General features: G+C 46.4%; 1 protein-coding gene across 1 annotated transcript in view; it reads left to right on the top strand.

Moving 5' to 3' along the window:
- Positions 1–19,012, top strand: part of FLT4 (fms related receptor tyrosine kinase 4) — a 259,066-nt gene that overhangs the window by 170,312 nt on the left and 69,742 nt on the right. The window contains exons 8-9 of the mRNA XM_088454762.1: positions 9,757–9,874; positions 12,271–12,440. Coding sequence (XP_088310888.1) covers positions 9,757–9,874; positions 12,271–12,440 — 288 coding nt within the window. The remainder of the gene's footprint in view (positions 1–9,756; positions 9,875–12,270; positions 12,441–19,012) is intronic.

Below are 19,012 nucleotides of genomic sequence, written 5' to 3'. Positions count from 1 at the left end.
GACGTCTCTCCCATAGTGCGCATGGAGAGAGCCGGAAGCTGGTGTTCAGAAGAGAACTCCAACCTCTGGCTAACGCGGTGCTGCAGGGAAGGAACCGGGCGCCCGCTGGTAATAACATCTCAGCGGGCGTCCGGCTTAGAGCCTCCCTGCGGCACAGCCGGGCATGCATATGAATCATTCTATATTATAGAATGATTCATATGCATGCCCGGCTGTCCGTCCATTACCCCCAGGAATTTCATTTTTACCCCATGTGGGGTAATTTACCCGTTCCCCGACCACTGAACTAGATACTGTCAACCTTTTTACTGTCTATCTGTTAATCCACACCCATTGGTGATTTGGCTAGAATGTAAATGGGCAGGCAGTCACTACACCCTAAGTTTTTGGTTTTTTATGTTGAAACAATGTTGCAGTTTTTTGCAAACTGGTCAATTTTTGGTGTCTACTGTATTAGCATTAAGGGAAAAAAATAGTAACAATATAATGACCTATTTATTTTCCTTTAGACAGAAAACACATAACCATGGCTTTTTCTAAATGCAGAGAAAATGCACATTTATAAATAATGTGTCAATTGTTATACTGATTTCCTCATCCCAGTTGTGCATGGTATGCTACAATAACTACAGCACCTACTATACATAGGTGTCTCTGAATCATTAAATAAATATGGGGTGTATTTATTAAGCCTTGGAGAGAGATAAAGTGGGTGGAGATAAAGTACCATCCAATCAGCTCCTAACTGTCACTTTACAGGCTGTGTTTGAAAGATAACAGTTCAGTGCTGATTGGTTGGTACTTTATCTCTCTCCATTGCTTAGGACAGGAACGCCTGCATTTTTCTCTGACCACTCCCCCGTCACCACCCCCAAACGCTGACATCCCGACACTCACTCTGCCATGGCTTTCTAGGTGCGTGCATGATCGCAGAGCATATGCATGCGCAGTACGCACCATCGGACGATCTGCGTACGCGGTTGCAATTGCGATCCATGCTGAATCAGGCCCTTAGTACATAGACCCCTTTATTTCTGGGTGATAGAATATTAATGAATAGAAAGTTTGTATTTTTATTTTCTTCATCCTAAATAAAAAATAAATAAAAATATATAATGTTCTTTTAATGGAAATCAGCTACTTGTGATGTTTAGAACGTTGAAGGACCAGATATTCTTTTACTACAAGGACCAGTGAGTGGAAACTAGAAATACTAGACACCTATGATTAGTGCCTTACAAATAAATTCATCAGTCACTCGTGGGCCAAGAGCCAATAAAGTGATTTACAGTGCATCCGGAAAGTAATCACAGCGCTTCACTTTCCACATTTTGTTATGTTACAGCAGGGGTGGGGAACCTCCGGCCCGTGGGCCGTATACGACCCGCAAGGTAAAATCATCCTGCCCGGCCGGCTGTCAGCGGCAGCAGCAGAATCAGCATAGTGTAGCAGCTGTCATCGGCGGCAGGTAGCGCAGCGAGGGAGAGGAGATGTCAGGATTGTCATCGGCGGCAGGTAGCGCAGCGGGGGAGAGGAGATGTCAGGATTGTCATCGGCAGAAAAAAGGTTCCCCACCCCTGTGTTACAGCCTTATTCCAAGATGGAATAAATTCATTTTTGTCCTCAAAATTCTACACACAATACCCCGTAATGACAACGTGTTGAGATTTTTGCAAATTTAATAAAATAAAAAAATAAAAAATGAGAAATCACATGTACAGAAGTATTTACAGCCTTTGCCATGAAGCTCAAAATTGAGCTCAGGTGCATCCTGTTTCCACTGATCATCCTTGAGATGTTCCTACAGCATAATTGGAGTCCACAGCTTAATTGGAGTCCACCTGTGCTAAATTCAGTTGATTGGACATGATTTTGAAAGGCATACACCTGTCTATATAAGGTGCATGTCAGAGCACAAACCAAGCATGAAGTCCAAGTCTGTAAACCTCAGAGACAGGATTGTCTCGAGGCACAAATCTGGGGAAGGGTACAGAAAAATATCTGCTGTTTTGAAGGTCCCAATGAGCACAGTGGCCTCCATCATCTGTAAATGGAAGAAGTTCGGAACCACCAAGACTCTTCCTAGAGTTGACCGGCTGTCTAAACTGAGCGATCGAGGGGGAAGGGCCATAGTCAGGGAGGTGACCAAGAACCCGATGATCACTCTGTCAGAGCTACAGCATTCCTCTGTGGAGAGAGGACAACCTTCCAGAAGGACAACCATCTCTGCAGCAATCCACCAATCAAGCCTATATGCTAGAGTGGCCAGACGGAAGCCACTCCTTAGTAAAAAGCACATGGCAGCCCGCCTGGAGTTTGACAAAATGCACCTGAAGGACTCTCAGACCATGAGAAACAAAATTATCTGGTCTGGTGATACAAAGATTGAATTCTTAGGCGTGAATGCCAGGCGTTATGTTTGGCGGAAACCAGGCACCGCTCATCACCAGGCCAATACCAATCCTACAGTGAAGCATGTTGGTGGCAGCATCATGCTGTGGGGATGTCTTTCAGTGGCAGGAACTGGGAGACTAGTCAGGCTAGAGGGAAAGATGAATGCAGCAATGTACAGAGACAACCTGAATGAAAACCTGCTCCAGAGCTCTCTTGACCTCAGACTGGGGCAACGGTTCATCTTTCAGCAGGACAACGACCCTAAGCACACAGTCAAGATATCAAAGGAGTGGCTTCAGGACAATTCTGTGAATGTCCTTGAGTGGCCCAGCCAGAACCCAGACTTGAATCCAATTGAATATCCCTGGAGAGATCTGACAATGGCTGTGTACCGACGCTTCCCATCCAACCTGATGGAGGTTGAGAGGTGCTGCAAAGAGGAATGGGCGAAACTGCCCAAATATAGGTGTGGCAAGCTTGTGGCATCATATTCAAAAATACTTGAGGCTGTAATTGCTGCCAAAGGTGCATCAACAAAGTATTGAGCAAAGGCTGTGAATACTTATGTAAATGTGATTTCTTAGTTGTTTTTTGTCTGTAACATAACAAAATGTGGAAAAAGTGAAGCGCTGTGAATACTTTCCGGATGCACAGTATCACACCTTCTAAAGAAAATAAGTGGAGAAGTTGTCTATCCGGACGGACATAAGCAAAAATGTGTAAATCCGATCATGCGCTATACGCTAATTCTCACTGCATCCATGCAAAGAGATCCATCTGACTCAATATCAGCACTTAAGGCTCTAATCTCTCAATTGGAACCTTTACACCGAAGTGCCAAAAGTCTTGGGATAGCAGTATGTAAAGGTAATGGTAGGTAGTGTCACCATACTGTGATGTCTTGGAAATGCCCAGACCTGCATCAGTTGTAATATGACATCTTGTGAGTCAGTTTGAACACCGGCTAGGCTGCTCATGGCAAGGCGACGTGAATTATCGGAGTTCGAATGGGGCATGATAGTGGGTGCCCGACGGATGGGACTTTCAATTTCCAAAGTTGTGCGGACATTCAACATTCCTTGATCTACGGTGTCACGTGTGTACAAGGAATTCCTCAGGGAATACATTAACACCTACTGTGGACATCGAGGTGGTGCTTAATGATCGTGACCAGCAGCATCTGGACAGATTTATCCGTAGTAACAAAGAAGCGAAACTGGCTCAAATCACACTCACATTCAATGCAGGAGGTACCAGACACATATCCAGCAGGTCAGTGCAGTGTTTTTAGCTTCCGTGAGATATGAGAGCAGAAGACCCACCAGAGTGCCCCTGTTAACACTACAGCACCGCACACTGACTCTCACCTGGGCTTGTGACATTGCTAATTGGACCTGGAGGACTGGCAAGTTGTGGCGTGGTCTGATAAGTCATGGTTCCAGTTGGTTCGGGCTGATGGTAGGGTTCGGGTGGTGGCACAGACCCCATGAGGCCATGGACCCCGATTATCAACAACGCACTGTGCAGGCTGTTCGTGGTTCCATAATGGTGCGGGGTGTGTTCACATGGCATGGTTGGGTCCGCCTGAACACGTCATTGAAGGGCAACTGCTACATTGCATTGCTTGATGACTATTTGCAGCCCTTCATGAACTTCATGTACCTCTACAATGATGGAATATTCCAGCAGGATAATGCACAATGCCTTCAGTCCCAAGTTGTCCAGAATTGGTTCGAGGAGCATTCTGGAGAGTTCCGATGAACGATGTGGCCAAGATCCTGCACCTACAAATATCTGTGAGCCAGGGGCCCGTGTGCACTCACCGTGCAGGGCCCCCTCCTCTCTCCCCGGTGGCCGGCAGCCGACTGACACGGCTGGCCAGCCACCAGAGCATTAGTAGACTCCGGGCGCTAGAGTGCGCCCGGAGTCTTCTGCGCATGCGCATAGTCCTGGAAAAATGGCAGCGGTGGCCATTTTCCGGCGTTCTGTGCATGCGCAGTAGACTCCGGGCACACTCTAGTGCCCGAAGTCTACTGCGCATGCACAGAACACTGGAAAAAAATTCCGGTGTTCTGAGCAGCGCTGACACCCGAAGCGGGACCACGGACAGGTGAGTATAAAATAATATGGGTGCAGGGTGTGCGGTGCGGGGGCCCCCCTGGGCCCGGGGGCACGTATGCCCCGCACACACTGCACGCATTATAGATACGCCACTGCTGTGAGCTGTGGGAAGCTATCCAGATGGCATCAGTCAACATCTCTCCAGAGGTCTTCTGTCCACTTGTGCAATCAATGCCACGTTGAGTTGCTGCACTTCACCGGGCTAGAGGGGGTCCTACACGATACTAGGCATCTATCCCATGACTTTTGGCACTGCAGTGTATATGCCATATACCCTCATGCATACATGTTTATAGAAACACTGACCTATGTTTCACTATCCTATACAGATTGCTGAGTCTGGGCCTGATTCAGAGCCGGACGCTCTGACCAGAGCGCTCGCTCTGAATCAGGGTCGGCCTACCTAAAATTGGAGCGGCCTAGTTGCAAGCGGCCAAGAAGATGGTCGCGATGGTCAAGACCATCGCGACCATCGGGCTTGCGACGAGACCCTCATGGTAGGGTCTCGTCTGCCGCAAGCCCGGAGTGCTTTTGGCTCTATCAGAGCCAAAAACACTCCCACTGACATCACTAGTGATGTCATTGGGGCCGGACCCAGACGGTAGGCGTTCCCATGGGAACGACTCCATCTGGGCAGCCACGCCCCCGGCACGCCCACCAAAGGGGGCGTGCTGTCAATCACCATCGACAGCATGCCCCCTTTGGTGCGAGACCCCGAGCGACGGCTTCCCCGTCGCTCGCCGGGTCTCGTGCATGCGCACGATGGAGGCGCCTCCATCGTGCGCATGCGCATTTGGGTAACATTGACCCGCTTGCGAGCGTACAGCGCTCAAGAGCGGATCTGAATGAGACCCTCTGTTCCCTCATTCTCTTTTCCATATGGCTCTCTCTGTTAGGCAGGAAATAAAAGTAATGATGAAACAAATTAATAATGGGTAACTGGTTAAACGGTTAGTTTTTTGGAAAAAAAAAAAAGGCATGCATAATATAAGTATTTTTAGTCATTTAATAATGTCAGACAAGAGATCTGGAACTTGTAAATTAGCAATACTTCTCCATATTATGGTAATGAAACAATATTCAGTAAACCATAGCAACCAATCAGACAGTTGCTTTTATTGTCTAAATATATAAAGAAAGGGGGTGGAAACCTGCGCATTGAGATAGAATGTGGATCTATGGATCTATGGCGAGCTGCAATATACAAATGATAGCTGACTCAATCGTAAATGGTTAGAAGAAAAGGAATATATGCGCTCAGCTATAGTTCACCATGCTTAAATGCGGAATGTTAAATTGGGAACTAAAGGATATAGGGCTGTATTCAGAGGCGGCCGTACGGTCTACGACCGCACGGCCGCCTCGATGTTTGTCTAGTGCGCATGCGCACGAGGGAGCCGGCTCCTTCGTGCGCATACGTGAGACCCGCTACGACCGACAGCGCTGGTCGTAGCGGGTCTCTTTCCAAAGGGGGCGAGCTGTCGATGTTGATTGACAGCTCGCCCCGTTTGGAAGGCGGGCCGGGGGGGTGGCAGCCCAAACGGAGGCGTTCCCATGGGAACGCCTGCCGTTTGGGGGAGGCCCCACTGACATCACTAGTGATGTCAGTGGAGAGCTTCCGGCTCTGACAGAGCCAGAAGCTCTCCGGGGCTTACGACAAGTGAGACCCTACCCTAGGGTCTCGTCGTAAACCCCGATGGTCGCGATGGTCAATGACCATCGCGACCATCACCCTAGCGGTCGTTAGAGCTGTGGGTGTTAACCCACAGCCTAACGACCGAAACAGAGGCGGCCGGTCAGGATGCAAGCGGCCGCCCAGTTTCTGAGCGACCGCTTGCATCCTCCGACCGCCTCTGAATGAGGCCCATAATCTTTATTCTAAATGTGCTTCTAAGTGACAGGATGAGATATATACAAATGAATAGAATGTAATAAAAGAAAAAACACTTTACTGATATGAAAAACGCAAAACACATATGAAAGCAGTGTTTGAAAGAACATAAACACATGCATACAATGAATGCAATATCAAAATGGCATAGTAATAGTCCTGTCCTGGCAGAATCTGAGTGTTAATAGGACTCCAACGCGTTTCAGCCTTAGTTGGCCTTTTTCCAGGAGTTCATGTGCATAATGGGAATCAAGATCCTGGGGATTAAAAGGAACTCTCCTCCTCTTTGATAGGTTGTATATAAATGAGGTGGACTTCAATTGGTCTTCCTTAGTAGTGTGAATAGTTCAAGCTGTGGGTAATCACCTATCAATCAAAATAATGAAATAGCCTGTGTAGATATCTTGTTTAGATATTGTTGCCATTGCAAAATAAATTGCAGTGGATGAACTCCATAACGTGATTGCTAATAGTCCCATAGAATAATCATAATCCATTGTAATAAATGAAATAATAGTACTGAAAAAAATATTGAAAAATATATAAATGTAAAAATAAAATAAAGTAAAATAAAATAAGATAAAATAAATAAAAAAATATAGGCCAACTAAGGCTGAAACGCTTTGGAAGAACTCATGCCGCAGGACAGCACAGCCGGCTAGAGGCAGGAAGGTGAGTCTCCGTTCGAGGAGGGGGTGCACGGGGGACGGTGTCAGCAAGCACGAGCCTTTGATATCTCCTCCCCGTCCACAGCAGCTTCCTCAGCGTGCACTGCGGGCAGACCTCCACGACGGGTGTGCTGCCGGCTAGAGCACCAGACGTTAGCAGCTTGTGTGGAGTTCCACCGTCCATTGCCGCATACCCGTACTGCCTTCCTCGGGAAGATCACCCTGGGCCAGCAGCACTGTATGTACATTGTACCCTAGCGGGACGCCGCTATTTGCTATTGTGATACCCTGCAGGTGCAAGGTATCACTTAAAGACCTGTCCCAGCCACAGATAATACCCAGCCATTGTAGACTATTATTTTACAGGTGTTTCTGACAACAGCCATCTCATAAGAGATGAAATTTCATTGCCCATTTTGGAAAAGGGAGTGGAAGCCTGTGACATTTTTAATAAAGTTGATTTAAAAAGAAAAACAACAGTTGGAGAGAGCAGAGTGATGGGCAGCAGGCTGAAATGTCACTTGGAGGAGGAGCTGGGAGAGGCGGCCATTATACATGAGGGGATGTGTGCTCAGAGTGTAGCTCCTGCACAGAAGCAGAGGAAACTGGCTATAGCAAAAGAGTATCTGGGACTTGTAGTGCCACAGTCTGTTGTTCGTGTTATTAACACAAAGCAAACATGTTCCATTAAGCTGCGCCTGCCTTCCGGAGGGGAAACTGCATACTAAGATCCTGCCTCAGATCCTGTGGCAGAAAGACATTTATTATACACACAAGCAGTCGCTTTGTGGCATGAATATAACAGCTATTATCTCATCAACAGCGCTGCAACAATACTGTTTAAGTAAAAACTAATTTTGTGCATGCATGCAATTACAGGCCCCAACATGTACACACAGTAACTCAAATGTGACCGAGAGCTGCAGGTATTATAGTCAGTGTTAGTTAAGTCTGTAGTAATATTGTTATTTTAGACAAATTGTGCAGAACCAGATAATTCATTATTAAAGTGAGGTTGTGCATATTGATACTTGTAATGAACGTTATGTCTGAACTACTCCATTGATTAATTTAAGTCAAACTGACCCATTCCAGTCACCGTTTGGTGTCATTATTAATAAATGCAAGAATTATTAGAATACATTTTTGCTGCAATTCTGTTTGTGTCTGTGATATGAGTTGAGAGTTGCACCAAAGGAATAGCTAAGAAGACTGATCCACCACTGAGGTAACTCCAGCTTTCTCCCGCACTTTAATATTTTTATTCTCTCAATTTCAGGGTATTACACATACTTGCAGACATTCAGCTCCCTCCTTCCGGGAGGGAGCTGAATGCCTGCATTCTGTGGGGGGCGTGGCCGGACTGTGATGCCGTTTTGGGGGCGGGGCTGGGGGCGTAACCGCCCGTTCGCGTCATCGTGGCCCCGCCCCGTCTTCACAATGCTGGAAAAAAGGCATTGTAAAGCAGGGGGCGGAGCCTCGATGACGCGATTCAGCGCAAATCGCGTCATCGGGCCCCCCGGCAGCAGGGTTTTTTACTAGTAGTCTGGGGGGGTAGGCGGCAGCCGGGAGGCTTGCCTGCCTTTCCGGGGGGTCGGAAGCGGCATATTCGGGAGGCTCCCAACCAAATCGGGAGGGTAGGCAAGCCTGGTATTACACTATCAGTACAAGCCAGCATTTTCCTTCACACTCACTTCTACTTGGTGGAACATTTTCATGTACTAGACTCAGTAGAACACTTAGGAGTCTATGATACTTTGGATTATCATTATTTGCTTGTTAGCATCTATTCCATGTTGGGGGTTCCCCTGGCAGCCCCGATATTACTATGCCATTTTGATATTGCATTCATTGTATGCATGTGTTTATGTTCTTTCAAACACTGCTTTCATATATGTGTTTTGCGTTTTTCATATCAGTAAAGTGTTTTTTCTTTTATTACATTCTATTCATTTGTATATATCTCATCCTGTCACTTAGAAGCACATTTAGAATATTGATTATATCCTTTAGTTCCCAATTTAACATTTCGCATTTAAGCATGGTGAACTATAGCTGAGCGCTTTTATTGTCTAGCTTACACATGACAGATAAGAGCTAAGAGCTGGTTAGTTGCTGCTCATTATCTGCACCTTTACACTTCTATTAGTATAATGAGTAAGTCTTTCCTACCACTGTTCTTATAAAGGCATTATCTGACTGTAGAGAGCTCCTGTTCAGCCACAAGCAGGCCCCAGTGATCCTGCACAGACATGAGATAGATCACCAGCATTCCCTAGATAATGGCACTATCACCAGTGGCTGCTTGCCACCACAGGAAGCTGTACGGTATCAAACTGGCACTTCCTGTTTCATTGCGTTACACACTTTATACATATTGTATTATGTCTTAATGTGATTAGCAGATGTCTTCTATTAATAAGATAATTGCAATTGACTGTACACAAATGTATACTGTCAGGTAATGTAGGTTGATCTGGTTATTGTATGTGACATCACATTGACTGGGATACTCTAGTGCCTACAATTACATTCAAAGTTTTTTGTAGAAAAACAAAACAAAAAAACTTTAGTTCAAAACATAATTCTCCTTGTTTCCTATTTGCCAGGAAGAGGATTTATGAATTAAATATTCCTGTTGTATAATTTCTCACTAGCTTTTAACCTTCTTATGCCTTACAGAGAACCCCTTCATCGCCGTGGAGACACAAGATGGCACAGTTATTGAGGCAACAGCTGGAGACAAGATTATAAGTCTGCCAGTTAAAGTTTCGGCCTACCCAACACCTGCTTTCCAATGGTATGTAACAACTTAGGAACCTATCCATTCCATACATAAAAGTCATCACATGGGTTACTTTGACAGCACCAGTTATTCTTGTGTTTTTGTGCCACTTTGGAGTACAGCACATTAGCAATAAGCAGGGCTGAAAGGAGATCGATCAGCTCTGGGTACTAGCAGTGGTCAAATGGTAGGCTGTATTTCCCCTTCGCGCTAGGGACCTGGACGTGACGTGAGTGAGGGCGGAAGTGCAGTTCCTGCCCATGACGACCAGCTACAGAAGTACTTTGTCCCCACTTACCACTTACACAGGTTTATTGTCCGCTCGCCACGCTTTGGACACGGTGGCTCGCTGCGCTCGCCACGCTTCGGACACAGTGGCTCGCTACGCTCGCCACATGGTTATATTCCCTCTCTATGCCCACTTGGGAAGATGCTGGACACTGGCTGATGACGTCAGGTTCCTCTCGGTGAAGGGGATTTAGACATTACCGTGGTCAAACATGTGTGGGCATGGCCCCATTAAGAATACCAATGCCCACTTCACATGCTGCAAAAGGGGGTGTGGCTAAACCTCCTTGGCAACCTGGGACACAGGACAAGTGCAGACTGGTGACTTTGTACCTGCTTCTCAGTCCTCTCGGTGCCTCTGGCAAAAGGGTTAGCTGTACCAAATACATGAAATACCGCCGGCCCTCTGGCTGGCAGTTCGAGTCCCGGCAGCGGCAGGCCGACAGAAGCAGAGTTCCCGGCAGCGGAAGCCCGACAGTGCTGGAAATCCCGATTGTCCATAGGTAAGTAAATACTAACTTAACCTAACCCCCTAACCCTAACCCTCCTTAGGGGTGCCTAACCCTAACCTCCCCCACAAGTGCCTAACCCCCCCCCTTCCCCGCTGCCTAAACCTAAGTCCCCCGGGGGGATGCCTAACCCTCCCTCCCCCTAGCCTAACCCTAACCTCCCGGGGGGGTGCCTAACCCTAAGTCCCCCCCGGGTGCCCTAAACCTAGCCCCCCCCCTCCCCCGCGCCTGTCCGCTCGCGGCACCCTGCATCCATTCGTCTCCCAGCGTCGGGAAAATGACAGGCACCTAGATATAGACGCCTGTCATTTAACCCTCACCGGGATAAAGCAGTCGGGAAGCCGGCTGTCAGGATGAAGACAGCCGGTTTCTCGATTGCATCCCATTTCTTTGAAACCTTCTTATACATTGGCCTTTAAAATAAATGTTTACAAAAAGATTAAAATGGCCACGCTGTGGACTAATGTTGAGATATCCTTAGGATAAAAGGCTGACAATCATCTTCATTCCCAACATTAGTGATGATTTCCAAATAGACCTGTTAGACACATCCCAATGGAGCAGTGAAGGTGTGGAGTCACCTGTTACTATTCACTTTGCTTCTTTGCATAACTTAAGTTGACCATAGATCGCACAATACTGCAGCCAACCAGAAGACACATGCACCACATGATAAATGGAGCGCATCCATAAACATGCACAATGCATGAAGGCAATCTCCGTTCCCAGCCTGAAGTCGGCTGAACAACAGGAAGGTGGATCAGGCAGGTTTGATAACCAAACCGTTTTTTCAGCCGTTGTCCACGATAATCGTTCATGCCGATACACTGAACGATAATGGTTCAATCCAGTCGTTCGCACTGCTGGTTACCACGATTGTGCGGTGTGTGATTCACATATTTCAATAATCTTGAATCATTGGTTCACTTGTTTCTTAGGAACAGGATGTTAAGGTGTGAAGAGATATAAATACTTGTATATCTAAAAATATGTGTGTAGATTGCCAATGTTTCACAACACACCAAAATGCTACATTAAATCCAGGCTTTCTATGTAAAGATCAACGATACCCAACTTTGCACATGTTTGGTGATGATGCAGTGACCACCTGGATGGGGCACCTGTTAGATATTAGATGCTGGTGGGGAGATGTATCAATCATTGGAGAGAGATAAAGTGGAGAAATTGCCCAAAGCCACAAATCAGCTACTGTCATTTCAAAGACTGTGCTCAATAAATGACAGTTGGAAGCTGATTGGCTGCTTTGGGCAACTTCTTCACCTTATCTCTCTTCAAAGGGTCTATTTAATAAGCAGTGTTAGGAGACAAAGTGAAAGGAGATAAGGTACCAGCCAATCAGCTCCCAACTGTCATTTTTTAAACACAGCCTGTGAGATGACAGTTAGGAGCTGATTGGCTGGCACCTTATCACTTTTCACTCTGTCTCCTAACACTGCTTAGTAAATAGACCCCCTGGATATTGGAGTGCAGGGACTAAACGTGCTTTGCGCATATTAGCAGTCAGTCATAGATGGAAAGGGAAGTGATAAAAAGATTAGCCTGTGACATATGCAGAGCCAAATAAGAATTCTCCTATGTCTTTCCTATTGTCAGGTTCAAAGACGGAAAACTGATAACGGTGAGCAGCACTTATGGAAAAATGTCACAACACTCTTTGCAGATCAGGAACGTGGCGGAACACGATGCTGGCAGATACACACTGATACTGAGGAACGAGCAGGCTGGCTTGCTGCAGCAGGTGAATTTACGACTGGTAGTGAATGGTAAGCAGGAACTGAGGCAAAGTTATTACACATTATAAGCAAAATACATTCTCACTTCAGTGGGCAGTGAGAGCCCCCCCCCCCCTCCTTCTCATTTTTAGGGGATGGCTGTATATTTGCATTTATATCCATGGGGCAAAATTTACTAAGCGGCGGGTTCTAAACCCCGGCGGTTTGATGGCAGTTTTGCTATCTGCAGATTTACTAAGACTAAAATCGCTGCAAAACCGCCGCAAAACCGCCGTCAAAACACATTTTAGAATAGAATAGGGTTGTCATATAGTAACCGCTGCAAAACCACCACCAAACCCCCGGTGTTTAGAACAGAATAGGACCCGCCGTCAAACCAACACCAAACCACCGGAGTTTACAACCCGCCGCTTAGTAAATTTTGCCCCATGTCTCACATGGAGCTATCATGTTGGGAAAAAGTTTGACTTCCTAGTCAATAACATGTAAGTCACAATACAAGCAATAGAAATGATGACTTCTGTGAGCTTGTAGAAATAATACATAGAATTTGAAATCTTTGTTAAACAAAAGACTGTGCAGGAGGTTACTTTGCTGATGTAGAGAAGTTTATAATCCATTTTCACTCCATTCTGTTTTGGGCGTTTAATGCTCCTATATTCCAATACAAGAGGATCGTGTCTTAAGGTTCATACACACGGGACGATGTGCTCTATGATGAGCGATATTGGTGAAAGATTTCCCTTGAATTTCCATAGTGCAGGACAAATGATATTGAGTGTACACAATGAACAATATCGTTAACGATATCGTTCAGTGACGTAATCCTGCCACATCTCTGAACAGGCAGTTTCTGACGATATCGTCAGATTGGCCTGTAGGTTTGCACGACAGCAAACATCATTAACGACGCGGGAGCGCGCATTGTTGGTCGTTCACTGCATACATACTGAATGATATGAACGATATATCGTTGAACGATATCGTTGTCGTTCATGAAAATTGTCTGGTGTGTATGTGGCTTTAGGCCTCGTGTTCCAGTATGGTGCACTGCATTACCAGCACAGGGAAATGTAGGTTAAGTGGAAGTAAAAGTGGGTATATTCATTCTCTATAGTAAAGAGATGAGCAATTCATATTAACTTCTTAAAAAGGCATGACAGACCACGACCACTAAAATGTTCTATGTTTTTAGAGCATTGAGGAGCAGTTTCCAATACGGATCAATAATAATCCCTTTAATTTAAATCAGTCAATGATAATCCCTTTCATCCAAGTCAGTCAATGATAATCCCTTTCATGTAAATCAGTCAATGATAATCCCTTTCATCCAAGTCAGTATGTGTTCTTTATTTAGCACAGTACCAGAATACAAGTGCAACCAAGCACAGTACCAGAACACAGGTGCAACAAAGCACAGTACCAGAACACAGGTGCAACAAAGCACAGTACCAGAACACAGGTGCAATAAAGCACAGTACCAGAACACAGGTGCAATAAAGCACAGTACCAGAACACAGGTGCAACCAAGCACAGTACCAGAACACAGGTGCAACAACGCACAGTACGAGAACACAGGTGCAAGAAAGCACAGTACCAGAACACAGGTGCAACCAAGCACAGTACCAGAACACAGGTGCAACCAAGCACAGTACCAGAACACAGGTGCAACAAATCACAGTACCAGAACACAGGTGCAACAAAGCACAGTACCAGAACACAGGTGCAACCAAGCACAGTACCAGAACACAGGTGCAAGAAAGCACAGTACCAGAACACAGGTGCAACCAAGCACAGTACCAGAACACAGGTGCAACAAAGCACAGTACGAGAACACAGGTGCAAGAAAGCACAGTTCCAGAACACAGGTGCAACCAAGCACAGTACCAGAACACAGGTGCAACCAAGCACAGTACCAGAACACAGGTGCAACAAATCACAGTACCAGAACACAGGTGCAACAAAGCACAGTACCAGAACACAGGTGCAACAAAGCACAGTACCAGAACACAGGAGCAACAAAGCACAGTACCAGAACACTGGTGCAACAAAGCACAGTACCAGAACACAGGTGCAACCAAGCACAGTACCAGAACACAGGTGCAACCAAGCACAGTACCAGAACACAGGTGCAACCAAGCACAGTACCAGAACACAGGTGCAACAAATCACAGTACCAGAACACAGGTGCAACAAAGCACAGTACCAGAACACAGGTGCAACCAAGCACAGTACCAGAACACAGGTGCAACCAAGCACAGTACCAGAACACAGGTGCAACAAAGCACAGTATCAGAACACAGGTGCAACAAAGCACAGTACCAGAACACAGGTGCAACAAAGCACAGTACCAGAACACAGGTGCAACCAAGCACAGTACCAGAACACAGGTGCAACCAAGCACAGTACCAGAACACAGGAGCAACAAAGCACAGTACCAGAACACAGGTGCAACAACGCACAGTACCAGAACACAGGTGCAACAAAGCACAGTACCAGAACACAGGTGCAACAAAGCACAGTACCAGAACACAGGAGCAACAAAGCACAGTATCAGAACACAGGTGCAACAAAGCACAGTACCAGAACACAGGTGCAACAACGCACAGTACCAGAACACAGGTGCAACAAAGCACAGTACCAGAACACAGGTGCAACAAAGCACAGTACCAGAACACAGGAGCAACAAAGCACAGTATCAGAACACAGGTGCAACAAAGCACAGTACCAGAACACAGGTGCAACAACGCACAGTACCAGAACACAGGTGCAACCAAGCACAGTACCAGAACACAGGTGCAACCAAGCACAGTACCAGAACACAGGTGCAACCAAGCACAGTACCAGAACACAGGAGCAACAAAGCACAGTACCAGAACACAGGTGCAACAAAGCACAGTACCAGAACACAGGTGCAACAACGCACAGTACCAGAACACAGGTGCAAAAACGCACAGTACCAGAACACAGGTGCAACCAAGCACAGTACCAGAACACAGGTGCAACAAAGCACAGTACTAGAACACAGGAGCAACAAAGCACAGTATCAGAACACAGATGCAACAAAGCACAGTACCAGAACACAGGTGCAACAACGCACAGTACCAGAACACAGGTGCAACAACGCACAGTACCAGAACACAGGTGCAACAACGCACAGTACCAGAACACAGGTGCAACCAAGCACAGTACCAGAACACAGGTGCAACAAAGCACAGTACCAGAACACAGGAGCAACAAAGCACAGTACCAGAACACAGGTGCAACAACGCACTGTACCAGAACACAGGTGCAACAACGCACAGTACCAGAACACAGGTGCAACAACGCACAGTACCAGAACACAGGTGCAACCAAGCACAGTACCAGAACACAGGTGCAACAAAGCACAGTACCAGAACACAGGTGCAACAAAGCACAGTACCAGAACACAGGTGCAACAAAGCACAGTATCAGAACATAGGTGCAATTAAGGGCCTGAATCAGAGATGTACACTGTGCACTTAGCAGCTATGCCTTTGAACGCATTTGCCAGAAGGGCCGCTGGTGTCAAGGCCAGTTCGAGGACGGTGGAAGTACCCCCGCCCTCCACCCAATGCCGCTGAATACATGATATGCGGTCAGCGGGAGGGAAGGGGTGGCGGCAGTGGGCCTGGGAAGAGGGGGTCGTACCGTGAGGCCAGGCCCACGTGACTTGCGGCACACCCCCTCGAAGCTAAACCATGCCCCCTTCGCGAGCGTGTACGGGTGCAACGGGCGTACTGCCAGGGCTGATGTACAGCGCCAGTCTGTCCCTGGCTGTGGGCATATATGTTAATGCTGCAGGAGGTGTCTGAAGGAAATGATGCCTTCAGCCTGTATCTTAGATCTGATGCCTGTGTCTGAAGACCATAGGTCGCAATGTTTGCAGCATCGGCCATTTGAGTAAACCTAAAGCTGAGTACACGCCATGCGATGGTGTGAACCAGCGACAGTGCAATGTAATGATACATTGTGCGCGCCGTACATTCTGTACGATCCGGTGTATGACAGCACGATGTGACATTACATGCTGCATGTAACATCACCGCGTCATCCACCGTGTCATTTAGGTCACACACGTAGGCGGCCACTTTGGATGTTATGCAGCATCATTTGGACCTATTAGCAGGAGATGTGTATTGAACAATAGGGGTCATCTGTGATTATCTTCTGATCGCATTTATGACACATACCCAGTGATAATCCTGCGACTATATTGTAAGATCCATTTGGCTCATCCCAGTAGATTTTGGGCCATTTATGTGATATTGGGCCACTTGTCAGATATCTGCCGGCAAGTGGAAAGTGCGAGACAGAAGTTTATAGCATATAACTAACTAACCCATAGTGGGTCAAGTGTTTTGGTACCTGAAGGTACAATTGATACATAGGAGTCACATTATTGCATTTGGTATCAGGGAAATAACTGCAATCAGGAGGCACATTGGGCATTAATCTGATTTAGGTTTGATCTTAATTAATACTGATTACAATTTAAATATAATGGATGAGCACTATAGAACAGGCTTTATATTAATAAAACAATAACACATATTTCATATTAACAATAAAAGCAGTTACCATTGACCTTAGCTTGACTATACTACTTTATGTACAAGTATTGTCTTTCTCAACGCATAGCGGATCATTTATCATTGTGTTGTGGACAGAAGTTATGTTTCTATGACAACCTATGTTTATCGATGAAGTCAAAAGAACACAGCTAATTATATTATCCCACCTCTCCGCTTTCCACGTCCACACGGAAAGAGCATTTGTTAGTAAAGCTAATTGGTGAATTAAATTTTAATTGATCTCATTCCAAAATGACCATCATTCCTAAAGGTCTAAGCTACACGCCATTCATTAGATAAATCCAGTATTTGATTATATACAGATGTTAAGTCCATTGCCCATAGCTGGAGAATCTCAAGATTTGACCCTGAGCTTTACAGTGTTTCCTGAAGTCTTATGGTCCCTGAGTGCTGGACCAACCTCACAGGGTCATACAAAGACTTCGCAGAGGCCCTGGTTAGGTGGAGATGGATGCTTAACTCTCCCTGGTACTGTTAGACATGCTCCTAAAGATAACATTGTATTGCTGCAATAAGAGGAAACAGAAACAGACAGCGTATAGCAAACTATGAATCACTATTCAAAAGCACAGTCACTATTCACAAGCACAAAACAGTGGGCCTGATTCTGACCCGCTCACGAGCGCTCTACACTCGCAAGCGGGTCGATGGTGCCCAAGTACGCATGCGCGAGACCCGGTGAGCGACGGGGAATCCGTTGCTCGGGGTCTCGCACCAAAGGGGGCGTGCTCTCTGATAGAGCCAAAATCACTCCAGGGCTTGCGGCAGCAAGACCCTACCGCACCGCAGGGTCTAGTCGCAAGCCCGATGGTCGCGATGGTCTTGACCATCGAGGCCATCATCATGGACGCTCGCTATAGCTGTGGGTGGTAACCCACAGCTATGCGAGCGTCCAAGAGGCCGCTCCAAATTGAGGTAGGAGGGCCCTGATTCAGAGCGAGCGCTCTGGTCAAAGCGTCCGGCTCTGAATCAGGCCCAGTGTTTCCTCCATCATACAGGTGTAAACATAAGAGAAGACTAAAATATAAATATATATATTTTTTTACAGTTTATCTCATTCTTGTCTATTTTTTTGACCTTCCCTTTGGGAGATCTCAGAGGGGTGATTCAGGGGAAAAATGTGATCCCAGAGGGGCAATCCAGGGGAAAAATGTGATCCCAGAGGGGCAATCTAGGGGAAAAGTTTGATCCCAGAGGGCAATCCAGGGGAAAAGTGTGATCCCAGAGGGGCGATCCAGGGGAAAAGTGTGATCCCAGAGGGGCGATCCAGGGGAAAAGTGTGATCCCAGATGGGCGATCCAGTGTAAAAGTGTGATCCCAGAGGGGCGATCCAGGGGAAAAGTGTGATCCCAGAGGGGCAATCCAGGGGAAAAGCATGATCCCAGAGGGGCGATCCAGGGTAAAAGTGTGATCCCAGAGGGGCGAACCAGGGGAAAGGGTGATCCCAGAGGGGCGAGCCAAGGGAAAAGTGTGGGTGGTGTGGTGACGCAATTCAGTATAATGACGCAATTTGCATGCTCACGCAAATCAGGTGGTTGCATGGAACAAAATGGGGCCCGATGAGCGAGTAACCGCATCAAAACTTAATTTACTTTACAAGAACGAAAAGCGGTAACCGGGAGGATTGCCTGCATTTTTCAGATATTCCAGTAGAGTAGTCCAGTATGTTTTATACTACAGCAAGAATAGTATACCATGAACATTTCCGCAAAGTAATTTTTTAGGTGTGTTTTGTTCGGTTTGCATGCATAAATGTGTACGCCAACTTACCAATTAAAGGTATCCACAGTGATTTAATACAGTTTTGGACATTATTACAGTATTTTAAGTTTCAGTATTTTTTTAAATAGCATATACAAGCTATATTGTTTATGCTCAAAGCACCTAAATGTGTCCATGTAGCCTGTCCCATCTCCTTGCTGAGGGTTGGCATGTTTAAGAAGAGGGATATCGCTAAAACGTCACTGTCTAAGTGACTGGGTCTTG

Source organism: Taudactylus pleione, unplaced genomic scaffold, assembly GCF_031769625.1.
Source record: "Taudactylus pleione unplaced genomic scaffold, aTauple2 ptg000629l, whole genome shotgun sequence".
Classification (NCBI taxonomy): Eukaryota; Metazoa; Chordata; class Amphibia; order Anura; family Myobatrachidae; genus Taudactylus; species Taudactylus pleione.
This window is presented reverse-complemented; position numbering and strand designations above follow the sequence as displayed.